The 12,685-nt window shown below is 47.1% G+C and overlaps 1 protein-coding gene across 1 annotated transcript in view; it reads left to right on the forward strand.

Moving 5' to 3' along the window:
• Positions 1-12,685, forward strand: part of LOC149337211 (uncharacterized) — a 61,708-nt gene that overhangs the window by 28,999 nt on the left and 20,024 nt on the right. Inside the window, exon 6 of the mRNA XM_089554350.1 lies at positions 5,947-6,147. Within this exon, the coding sequence (XP_089410476.1) occupies positions 5,947-6,147 (201 nt within the window). The remainder of the gene's footprint in view (positions 1-5,946; positions 6,148-12,685) is intronic.

A 12,685-nucleotide genomic window follows, 5' to 3' on the forward strand; every position in this document is an offset into this window, starting at 1 on the left:
GATTCGTTGATTTGTACTTGATTAGTCAAAGAAGAAAGATATCAAAATGGAGGTAGTCTTTGTTGACGCGCAGAGATAATGGAGAAAGGAAGAAACATTCGCAGAACTGCGTCAGCGCACCTATTTACACTTCAAACTGTGCTTCTGTTCGTTGTCTTCTTGTATGCTTTGAAGTTGCACCGCAAAGTGAATGTTTGCTGAGTACAGGAGATGACCGTCAAACAACAGGCTTTCAACAACTTTACCTAAGGAAGTTAAAGAGAGTATTCATCCAGTTTCAGTGTGCAAAAGCATGTAGAGCAGTTAAGAGTACTTAAATGCTTTTATTACAAAATCATTATAATTTTTATTTTGCTTCTATTTATTTTCATATTTGTCTAGTTTATTTGTTCTCTACCTTTCTACTGGCTCACTTAATAAATAAAATACTGTCGTAAACAAAGAATAATCAAGGTTCACACTTTTTCGCCAAGGAGCGACGCACTTTCATTGCTGAGGGCTAAGTGTTCGCCTCGCAATCTGAAAATCCTTTGCTAAATTCCCTGCACGTTTCGTGAAGGAATTTTGTTTTCCTTAATTACACCACAGTGACGGCATCTTGAATTTTTGGGACCACCGCTGTTGGTCACCGCCACACCGTGACTCGTTACCGATGAACGATATAACGCTTTGGCATTAATATTCCCTAAAACTTATGTTGACGATCTGTGTAATTGATGCATCACAGCACCTCCGAATGGAGGACAAATTGCGTGGAGTAGTAGTAGTAAAAGGCCTTTATTCGACCGTAATATATAGGCCGAGCATGTCGACCGCCTGGGCGACCAGAAATCGCAGTTCTTCCTCCCCTTCAGCGCCAAGCCAGTCGAGGCAGGTGGTGATGTATAGAGAAGGTTGGAGGTAGGAACCCGACTGCTGAGTAGCCGGGCAATAGAAGAGGCAATGGGCGAGGTCCGCACATATACAGGGACAGTTGGGACAGGAAGGGTCCGATTGATAGCGATAGAGAAAGAGGCGGGACGGGGTGATAACTGCATTCATTTGGATGTGTCGAAGCAGGCGAGACTCCGGCACCGTGTGTGATGGATGAGGGGTAGGGTAAAGGCGTTTGTCGATGTGGAGCTCAAGGTAGACCTCTTTTATGGTGCGGCAAAGGGTGAATCTCCCACCGTCCTCCGAGGGCTTGGCCCAGGGGATTAACGGTGCCCGAAAAATTGCGTCGCGGGCGAGCTGATGGGCCAGCTCATTGCCGTCAATCCCTGAATGCCCAGGTACCCAGCGGAGGAAAACGATGGAAGGCTGCAGTGCGGAGACCGCTCGTTCGACCTCCTGTTGTAGAGAAGCGGTCAGGGTGCGTTTCTGTATGTGGTGTATAACGACTTCTGAGTCTGAATAGACTGTGTACTCTTGGAGAGAAGGAAGGAGGGCAAATGACTGGAGGGCATGCGCAATGGCGAGTGTGCCGTGTTGTTTGATGCGAGCCGGCTGCGCTGTTTCAAATCTTCCGCCGCTCGGTTCACCCCCATGCACTAAATATGCAGTTTCATTGTGGCTATTTTGGACACTCCAGTTGGAAGTGGACGAAAACTGATGAAGAGGACGACATCCAAAGCACAGCGGGAGAAATTGGCAGTTAAACATGCAGGGTGGTAGGCTGCGGTGACGCCGAAATGGACTTATGCAGCGACGAGCGAAGTCGCTCTGCTCGCGCCGCGGCGACTCCGAACCTCGCTGTTAATTTCTGTTCATGATCTGTTCTTTTATGTAACACAACAGGATGCGGCATATACTTGCTCCAACGAGGCTTGCTCCCAACTCTTTGAAGTCTCTGCCATGCAGCACAGACTGCACGTATGCGGTCTGTACGGCACTGCCTATACAGAAGCACAGATGGACACCTCGGGAGGAAAGGGAGAGTACTGTATGCTTTTTCTGGGAACTTCATATTTAAATTCAGCTCTGCTGAGTAAACCCAACAGCGACATCGTAACCTCAAAGTTAAGCTGTCGAAAAGTGGTGTGCGTGACAGCCAGCTTCGGAACGATCACTCAAGGTCTGCATCTGGGCTTCTGTGTAGGCGCTGCGTTTGAGACCACGTTCATGCAGTTTGCACAGCAAGGTTTATTCGGACGTCAGAAATGCGCGAAAAAATGGGCGTTTTAGCTTTGACGGCGTGGAAGAATCAGCAAATAAGCAATTTTTAACGTATATCTCAATTGTTTGGACCCCAAATGTTCACTGACCCTTAGTTTTCACGCGTTGCCTTCAGGATTAACCTTGCTTAACGGCTGCGAGGAACCGAACGTTTTAGAACCTAACTGGGAAGTTATGTAAAATATGAGAGTATAATTCTTATGGCATATTACAGGCATATGAAATAAAACGAAACCGTATATACCAGAAGCCGTATATATACAGAAGAATGCGATTCATTTCTGCAGAAAAAGAAAATACTTCTCTAATACTTCTCTAGGCACAAAAGTCTCTATAACCAAAAGTAAAAAGTTTATTATATATATAAATCAAAAATGGTTAACCATGCCATCAAGCTCGAGTCTCTAATCACACGCATCTTCCCAAGGCGGCAGAAGCCACTTGACAGCCGCTGTTCCTTTCAAAGCTAACTTTCACGCACACCAGTTCTTGTCAGCTTCACTTTCAGATCATGATGACGCCGTGGGGTTTACACCGAAGAGCTGAAATCAAACATCAAATTCCAAGCACCAGCATACAGTACTGTCGTTTTCCTCGCAGGGTTTCCATCTGTGCCTCTGTACAGGCGTGCCTTTGTGCATACTCAGAAAATCGAGCACATAACCGCAGGAAAATCAGCTTCCGCTTGGATGGTGTAATCTTGATAATTCATTGATAGAGAATGTGCAATTATGGGGGTGTAGCCTTCCGCCCCGCGCTACCACCACGCGGATGCAGCGTTCCCTCTCGCTGACCGCGTAGGGGTTCGTGCTCGAGGGACAAAGGGAGGCACGACAAAGCGTGAACACTCATATGCTATTTACTATATTTGCAATGAATACACTGAGCGGGCCAGCTAGCTACAAAACATCAACGAGGCTTTCCTCGGAAATAGAAGGCTAACGTAAGAACAATTTCTGACTTACCGGCTGGGGCGGCGAACGTTTGTACGCGGTGACAATGGCGGCCGGGTTTTCCCGTGCGCCCCGCATTCTTTGGGGCAAAGCCATCCCGGAGCATTAGCTGGGGGAGGTGAGGAGAGCGCGCGTTTGCTGCGCTCGCTTCGCTGCCTGGAACCAGAAGTCCTGCGGCAAAGCAAGACGGGTCCCCGAGCGCACGCCGAGGAAGGTGACGAGAGCGTGCGGTTGCAACCACTCGTGACGCTGGCCGGATCCCGAAGAGTGCTCTCCACGGCTGTGCGGAGCTCCGCGTAGCCTTCGAGGTGGAGCTCCCGTCGCTGCTTCCGCTTCTCCCACGAGGAAGATCTCCTCCTCGCCCAGCCGGTGCTGCCTTGACGCACGGTGGTGATGGTCGGCCGCGTCGAACACGAATGGAGGGAAACAGGTTTTCCACAACAACAAGCCCTCATGTTCTGTGACCTTTTACATTATCGATTGTGATGTAAAATATAGACCGGCACAATTTTTAGGTCGGGTGTTTCATACTGAGTGCAATCTTGCGGGCTTTTCACTTGACGGCTTCATCTATCAACCTCGGGCAGTGTTTTCAATATTGTGAACCAGCTACGTTCGTTTGAAACAAGCGCTGCTTTCTTAGCGTTTCCTTGAGCCGCTGCTTGGAGACACGTTTTATGAGGGCGGCGTTTAATTTCCCGTACAAAACAGCAGAGGGGTAAACTTTGTTTCCGAAGTTCAAACAAAACCCCTTTTCATACCATTGGATTTCAACATAGCATTGCTTTGTTCGTTTTCTCATGCTCATAAGCGCCACCATGTGCATTCATTTGTGATAAGAGAGGCGGTGAGGTATTGTGACTTCTTTCCAGACGTGCGCAATGGTTCTGCGTCTATAGAGGTTATTTCGGGTTCTTTGGGCGCCTTACTCCCGCACACTTTAGCCTGCCTGATGCTCCGTACAGCGGATGGCAGTGGGGACTCTGTTCTTCAATTACCACACAATAGACTTGTTGCTCTTACCTCCGCCTACTTCTTCAGTTCTTTGTCGGATCAAGCCAACCCAATAAGGAGTTTCTTTTGGAAGCCTTTCGCTACATTCCTGTCTGCCGGACTGCTGCCCCCGCCACATGGCGGAGAGGCTAGACCACGAACCTGCAATGCTCCCGAAGGTAAAGAGCGTCGCTCCTCCATTACTGTTGGATCTTCAACAGCCTGCTGATCCTTCTATATACAGTGGTCTAGCGCAGGAAGGCGCCCAGGAATGGTTGGACCAGTTTAAGCATGCTTTGACTTTAAACAGATGGGACGACTAATATTTACGTTCGACGGAGCCAGACCGGTTCTCTCAGAAATTATGTCGTGCGAATTAAAGTGGGGGGATACAAAGAGGCGTCAGTGTCCTACTTTCTACGCTGCGCACAAAAAGTACTTATAGGAAATATATATCCATGCTTCCTGACATCAGGGCTTAAGAATAAGCCTGTATGATAGCTATTGTTGCCTCTGCAGGAGGTGATGTAAGGGTAACAGGAGTCAAGGCCTCGATTTCTTTGCGGGCGATGGTAGTGAGGTTGTTCTGACTTGAAGGCTGCTGCAAAGTGGGAAGATCGTCACGTGAGGATGTAGTCTCCGTGTTAAGAAAGCGCGCAAACCGATGGACGATGCGGCGCTGCTTCCCCTGTTCGAAAAGGCTACACACTTGCAGGACTGAGTCCACCGTAGAGCAGTCTTTGCAGAGATGTATATTGAATGCGTCATCGGCAATACCCTTAAGTATATGGCCCACTTTATTATCTTCTGTTATGGAGGGGCTCACCTTTCGACACACGGCGAGGACGTCCTGTATGTAGGCGAGGTATGATTCGGTTGAGGATTGAGCGCGAGTAGCTAGGTCGTTTTTGGCAGCTAGAGCTCGCCGAATTGGCTTTCCGAACAAGTCCTGAAGTTTTTGCTTACAGATGTCCGAAGTAGGCATCTCCTGTTCGTGGTTGGTAAACCAGGTCTTGATCGTTCCCGCTAGATAGAAGATGATGTTTGCAAGCACGATGCTAGCATCCCACCGGTTATTTCTGCTGCACCTTTCGTATTCATCGAGCCAATCTTCAACATCCGTCTTATCTTCGCCGGTAAAAATAGGCGGATGGCGGATTTTAGTTAAGACCATGGTGGCAGCTGGAGTTTCTGTAGCGGAAGATGCGTCCTGGGATGCCATGCGTACTGTGGCAGTCGGTGGGGTGAGCTCGGGGAGATGGCGTCCACCGCGCAAATCCAGGTGTCTGGCGCGGAAATACAAGGAGCTGTGGCCAGGGTGATCGAAAGCGCCTCCACCAAGGTGTTATGGGGCAGTTCCGCTTGGGATTGCAGAGAGCGGACACGGAAGACAGGGCTTCAAACAACAGGCGTTTTCTGTAGGTATCAGCCGACACTGCTCGACCGTCGCCTTCTCTAAAACTAACGAGCTTCTTCTTCTTCCTTCCTTATGCGCACATCAGTGCCTGCACCGCCTAATGTAACACTATTATCAGTTGTGGCCATCTTTCCTGGCAGCTACGCGGTGCGGTATAGTGACCGCAATCGGCGCTGTATGTTCACCCCTGGCAACGAACGAGTCCCTTCTTGGAAGTACAGGAATAATCATCACGAGTAAAGCTCCACTGAAGACTTGTGGTGTGATTTGCATGTTGAACGTAAAGTGGGTCTATGCGTCGTGTCTGGATTGAATAATATGTAGGTAAAATATAAGAGGTATACAAGCGGAAACAGAACTGTGATCTGAGAAATCGCCTGTGCTTATCCCCTGTTTTGTACCTTTCCCTCTTCGTGGGCAATGGCACAGCATCTCTGGCACAAGATGTTCCAGACTATTGCCGCGGCCCGGCTGCCCACGGCAATTGCTTTGTCCGTGGAAATGGCGCTTCGCCGGTACAGACCCCGTGACCTAAATTCATACGCTGAGGGCGTCAGTGAACAACGGAACTACTCAATCATGGATCCGTGCACGGATTTCCAGGGACCTCAACTGGCAGACGTCGGAGAGGTAAGAACTGGAGAAAGGTAAAATTCGACGTGTAGGCTCGTATAAACATACATATACAGATAAGCGCGGAAATAAGCGCTAGATAGGGACCTTCAAAGCACTACGCGTATGAATGTCATGCAGCCCCCTACTTCTGTGCATTGCACGTAGTACATGCTATGTTTGATTTAAGATGAGGATGTTATAACAGCCTGCGACTTAATAACACTTAAAAATAGTAACCTAGGAGCCTAACGCCACTTTCAAAGTAAAGTATGATCGTACCTTTGAAAAAACCTGTGATGGTCTTCTAGCAAGGGGAAAAGTAATATCATTACACCTACTTTATACTGCCTGAAATCGTCATACTGTGACAGCTCCCAGTGCTATATCTTCTAAGAATATATTTCTGGCCGCCTGCTACTGTCTCTTCGATTCTAATTACAGGTCATCTAGTGAACTACGCATGAGTGTTTCAATGATCATTATGGAATGGTCTCCGGAACAAGTGTATCTTTGGCGGATTTTATTTATCCTTTGATCAACTGGCTAAACCGTCATCTGGACAGAACTGCAGAAAAGTGGCTCATTTTAAACCTGTCTACCAATTGCATTCTAGTAGTAAACCTGGCCACCCGAACATTAGCATATTAGCCCAGGTGCCTAGAACACACTCCATGAACGTCAGTTTAGGACTTGGATAATCTGTGCCGCCACTTTCCTGTCGCTTGCTCCGGATGGCATACTAATTGAGTCGATTTGTTTTGTTAGAATTGTTTGCCAGACAATATTCAGTCGCACATGCTCTATACCAACAAATTTTGAGGAAGCAAATCGTATTCTCTTTTCAGGTGACATATTGATGTAAACAGACGGTTCCTTTACGGGTACAAAAAAATTTTAGAACATTTCGCGCTGCGTTTTATTATTCTCGCCAGCCAAAATGAGATGCCCTCAAAACCTGCCCGCTGCAGTGTGCGCACCACAATAAGGGTTGGTGAAAGGAATGTTCCTAAATCCTTCAACATAAGTTAATCACAAATCATTGTATCGAGAGTAAAATCAGTAAAGCTGTCAGTGCACGTTAAAGAACCCCAGGTGGTCAGAATTTCCGGAGCCCTCCACTACGGCGTCTCTCATAGACTTAGTCGCTTTGGGACGTTAAACCCCATAAACCAAACCAAACCAAACTAAACCAACCAATCTCCAAATCGGCAGCGAAAATCGTTCCACCATTTTTGACGGTCATCCGCATAGTTGAATGCTGTTTACCGATTTAAGAGACTGTTTAACTGGTTTAATCAAACCTTAACTGTCATTGCCAATCGTATGACCACTTTTCAAAGTAACTTGCTTTAGCAGCGTTCAGTTCTTCATCAGATTTTTTCGATAATTTTTGAATTCTTGGAAGTCACTGATTTCGCTAATAGCGATGGGATTGCGGAGCAGTTATTTCTTGCGCTAACTTTAGCTGATCAGTTTATTCGTTATCCAGAGTATCCAGCTTCAGTTTCAAGAAACAATGTGCGTTACCGGCAAAGTGTTTACAATAAACACGACTTTTGTTAACAAATGAAAAGCAACATTTTCGATTATAGTATTCAATGCACACGACCCACTGGGCATGTAGTGGCAAATTTTTGCGATATGACAGAGACCTATAAATATTTGTATTCTTTATACTTAACTTAGCACTTAAAAGTCAGAAGCCTGTCACTAAAACATTGAGTGATAACACCTGACAAGGTTTGCTCGGTTCAAAATTATATAAAAATATAAAAATCAACGCTGACGAACTGCCATTTCTTGTAGATAGTGTAAGATTACTTTTATATAATGGGTCTGGAGTACAAAAGTGGACGGCTTTCTGGACGACCAGTTGGAAAGATTGTATAGCTTAAAATCACGCCTACAAAAGACACCAAATCTGTTCTCATTGCCGTATGGGAAAAGGCGTCTGAGTCAATCAAAGAAAGCGACAAAAGTTCATTCAGATGGGAGCCCGCGGGCAGCCAGAGGCGGATAATCGAAGAGGCCCCAATGAGTTTGTTCTAGCAACGTTGGTACTACGTCTCCGCTATGGACGAGGTTGGCGCTGGTGAACACTATCAAGATTCGCTCACACTACACAAAAATACCTGCGAAAGTAGAACAGTGAACAGCCGTAGGCGCAGCTGAGTTGGTAGGGCGCCCGAAATTTAGAGGTCGCGGGATCGGATCCCACCGGCGGCTCATGGTTGTTTTTCTTCTGCTTTTATTACTCTCCCATTGACCAAAAACAGCAACTTGAAAAACCAAAAAAATTATACGAGGAACTTTAGCGGCTAAAGTGGTGAAAGGCGAAAGCCTGAGTGCTGCATTCTGCTACGCGATTGTTCACTTCACGTTATGTTGGTGCATTCATTAACTACCACTTAACACATTAGCGCCCAGCGTACTTTTAAAAGTACAGTTAATTTTTTTATCATTTCACCACCAAAGACTGGAATTTTCTTTTCAAGTAGGGCATGCTTTTGTCAACAGGGGATTGGCAAACCACCCTTAACTAATTTGGCGCACTTCCTCTGCTCAGTATCTCAGCTTTCCTGGTGAAACTTCAGGATGTTTGTTTCCCACGAACTGCACCGGTAGTTGCTTGCTTATAATTTCCTCACGGCCGCATTTATGTACACATTACGCTAGTTTCAAGTATAGAGCCGCACGAAAGACGAAAGTAAACAACGGATGCTTTGAATGTCCCGCACCTTTGGCGTTTTTTTGCACTGTTATGATTTATATACTGCTGTACTTTCTATAGTACACTGGGTCTTCCTGTGTGCAGAACGGCGCCTATTTATTCCAGTTCATAGATCTTATGGTTGCTTCCAATTTTTCGGAAAAATCACTTTGTCTGTTCACCAAGGCCTTGGAGGCTGCTGTACTTGCCGCTAGCGGTCTTGAGTATGATCATGGTATGATTTTAATTGGTTGTAGTAAAGTTTGGTTATAAGAACTGAAGGTTCTGCAGAGGAGACCGTTAGTGTTATGCCATTCACACCGTCTGCGGAAAGTACTTGAGTTCAGAAATGAAACTTTTGGAAGCGCGTGTTGTCCTGTCGTCACCTGAGGTGATTTCAACGCTTAGTGACCATTTCATCTTTTTTTGTAATTTTTTTACCTCTCAAGACATTCTTGTAACGCTCCACTGGAAGGAATTTGGGGCTAGAGCAACCGTTCGCCAAAACGGGATTAGGAAGTGTCCACTCGGGCCAAAGAAAGCGATGAAATAGAAGGAGCCATGAAACATCGATTCTTGCTTCAGTAATATAGGTTACATGCTTTTATTGAAGTCCACGATCAACAGTATAGTAACTATGGCTTGCAATTATAACAGCAGTGAGCCTACGTGTTTTGTAGAGTGGTGGTCGCCTATAGCACAAGAAAAATAGATTTTTTAAAACGAAAACTCCTTTCCTTTTACAACAGTGGTATGGCAGGTGTTGACCATTCGCATCAAGCCATCTACTGCCAGTATATCAGCATCAGGGACAAAAAGTGATAGTGGTTGCTGACACCAAAGCTCAACTTTGCAATTGTGAAAGCCTGAACAATCTGCCAAATTGCTAGAGACGAGCCTGCTGACTATTTTTGCTTTGGTAAGAACATTACTCATTATTATCTACACCTTCACATGCAGTAACCAGTGGTTCGAAGACACTCTAGCTCAATCATATGTGATGCTTCTTTGAAATGTAGAAAGCTTTCCGTGCAAAGTAGGATAACTGCGGGGCCAGTATAGCCAGAAAATATTCATGAGGGCCTGCAAGAAGTGTTATATCACCCTGCGTAAATATCGCAGACATAATAACAAAATTCACGCCACCAATAGGAGTGCAGTGAAGTAGCCACATGTGCTATGGGGAAGACCCAGTGTACTATAAAAAGTACACCTGTGTAACCTCTGGAAGGAATAAAGCAATCGTGACGAAATTTGAGCAATCTCTTTTTCTTTATATGAGAGTATTATGTGCTAAAAATGAAGAAAATCCCTCTGTTAGATTTTCCTTGGTCCATAATGGGTTAATGACGCTTAAGCCTTTGCCTTTAGAAATAGAACGCGACAACGTGTTGCTGCGCTCCCAGGGAGTCTACGGAACGTCACCATCCGTTCGGCGGTGGTGGTGAAAAACATTTATAGTGCAATAAATATTTACAGAGAGGTGATTGGGGTAGGCCCTATTGACCCTTTCCCCTAACAATACTAGGTGGAGCCCCTATTCCGGGGCCCCATTGGCAAGCAACGCCGCCCGCGTCCGGTGAACCAAGGCCTTTTGGGTCTTTAGGTCCTGACAGCCGAGCAGGGCCGCCTCCCAGTCCTCTCTGGTGGGGTTGGGGTTGGGGGGGATGGATGGGTTGGATTGACACGCCCAAACCATGTGGAAGGTGTCAGCCACCTCCCCACAGAACTGGCACGTGCCATCAAAGGATTCGTTGAAATGTTTAAGTACCGCCGGGCACAGTACAGTGTTAGTAAGAATTTTGATGAGGAGGCGCTCGTCAGCGCGATTCAGTCCCTTACAAGGGGCCGGGTAGCGCCGGTGCTCCTCCTTGTAGTAATCGGTGATGTGTTTGAATGTAAGGGCCAGATTGTCTGATTGGGAGTAGGCTTCCAAGGACAGGGAGATAGCCCGGGGAGAGAGTGCGCGGGCGGCCTGATCGGCCTGTTCGTTTCCCTGTAGGCCCTGGTGACCGGGGGCCCAAATCAGGTTGCGGAGAGTTGGATCTTCGCATCGGCAGCTATATTCCAATATGCGCCAGGCAAGCGGGGGAGCCCAGCCCAACTCGTAGTTCCGACAGGCCCCTCGCGAGTCGGTGATGATGTGTTTTGACTTGGGATTCGTGAGAGCCAAAGCAATGGCAATCTCCTCCGCGTGTGTTGCGTTGTAGGCTTTGAAAGTCAGCCCGTTAACTGTGTTTGTGTTGTGTACGACTGCGGCCGTGTACCACCCCCCGTGGTGTGGGCCGGTAACGTCCACGTAATACACGTGTTCTTGGTTACCATAGTATCGCGCCAACGCTTCCGCGCGCGCCTGGCGACGACCGCTATGGTCTTCTCTGGACATGTTGCGGGGAAGGGGTCGGACCCGGAGGGCGCGTCTCCAGGGTTCTGGCACTCTCTCCCTTTCCTCAATGTGGTAGTTATGTTTGATGTGTAGCCGCGATGCGTTGCCCTTTGAACGCAACGCTTTTTGAGGAAATGAAATGGCGCTGTAATTCTCTGTCATCTCGGTGGACACCTGAACCCCACCATACAGGAAGGGAGGAAATGGTTTGGTTTAGGTTTGGTTTATGGGGTTTAACGTCCCAAAGCGACTAAAGGTATGAGAGACGTCGCAGTGGAGTGCTACGGAAATTTCGGTCATCTGGGGTTCTTTAACGTGCACTGACATCGCCCAGTACACGGTCCTCTAGAATTTCTCCTCCAAAGAAATTCAGCCGCCGCGGCAGGGATCGAACCCGCGTCTTTCCGGTCAGCAGCCAGGTACCATAACCACTGAGCCACCGCGGCGGAAGAAAGGGAGGAAATGGAGTGAAAGAAGAAAGAGAAAGAGGGGTCGTAATGAAGAAAATGAAAATTGTATTTGTGGAAAGAAAAATAAGCAGTAACTGTCTCACATATCTCGGTGCACACCAGTCGACAATTGTACTTGAGGAAAGGAAGTTCGCAGTAACATTCTCACATATTTCGATGGACACCCGTCAAAATTCGCGCGCAGTGACGTCACGACCATTTCGACCAATCTGAAACGCGGACAAATTTGCTAACACGTCAGCGTCACCTCAGTATGATCCATTAAAGGCTGCCTGCCATGCATGCCATAACGATGCCATAACGACCGCCTCATTTCCAGTCACTTGTGTGCTTAATTTGTCCAGAACTGCGGGGCGTGGACTGTGTTATCGCAGCAGAGTCCGTTTGCCCAGTGTTTCAGGAGTGGTCAGTGAGCATCTTCCCCTCTCTCGATAAGAAATAACAACAAACTTGACGTCAAAAACGGGCAATAATCACGTCGCAATGCTTTTTGCTTCGGCACATGTACGGAGGTTGTAAAGACAGCGACCGGCCCGAAACCATGGTGTGGTCTATGTCAGTAAATTTGTGCCGTTCGCAGTGAGTTGGCGAGGAGAAAGCTGAAACATTCTTGCCAGGTCTTCGGGCGACGCAGCAGTGTGGTAAAAACAAATCTTCGGCATTTCTTGGAGCGCAATTACATCAGGAGGTGTGAGTTGTGTGTTTATATATTGTTTTAAGAGGGCCTGCTTTTGCGGTAGCCTCTGCAGTTCCACTGCCAAAAATCTAAGTATTCTTGTTCTTGCCGATACGTATTGATCATGTTTACGCGTTACTGCTGTTGCCTTGTTCGCTTGCGAAAGCTGTTAGCGCTGGATGGTTGTACGCCCTTTCCCTAATGTTTTCGGTATGTTTTTGTTTTCGAAAAGCGCTTCTGATCTCTGAGATTTGGCCTTGGAATTGTACTTGCATCTGTTGCATTTGCGATCGGATTTGCTGCATCATATC

This window comes from Amblyomma mixtum, chromosome 7 (assembly GCF_055824585.1).
Source record: "Amblyomma mixtum isolate Tamu chromosome 7, ASM5582458v1, whole genome shotgun sequence".
Taxonomy (NCBI): domain Eukaryota; kingdom Metazoa; phylum Arthropoda; class Arachnida; order Ixodida; family Ixodidae; genus Amblyomma; species Amblyomma mixtum.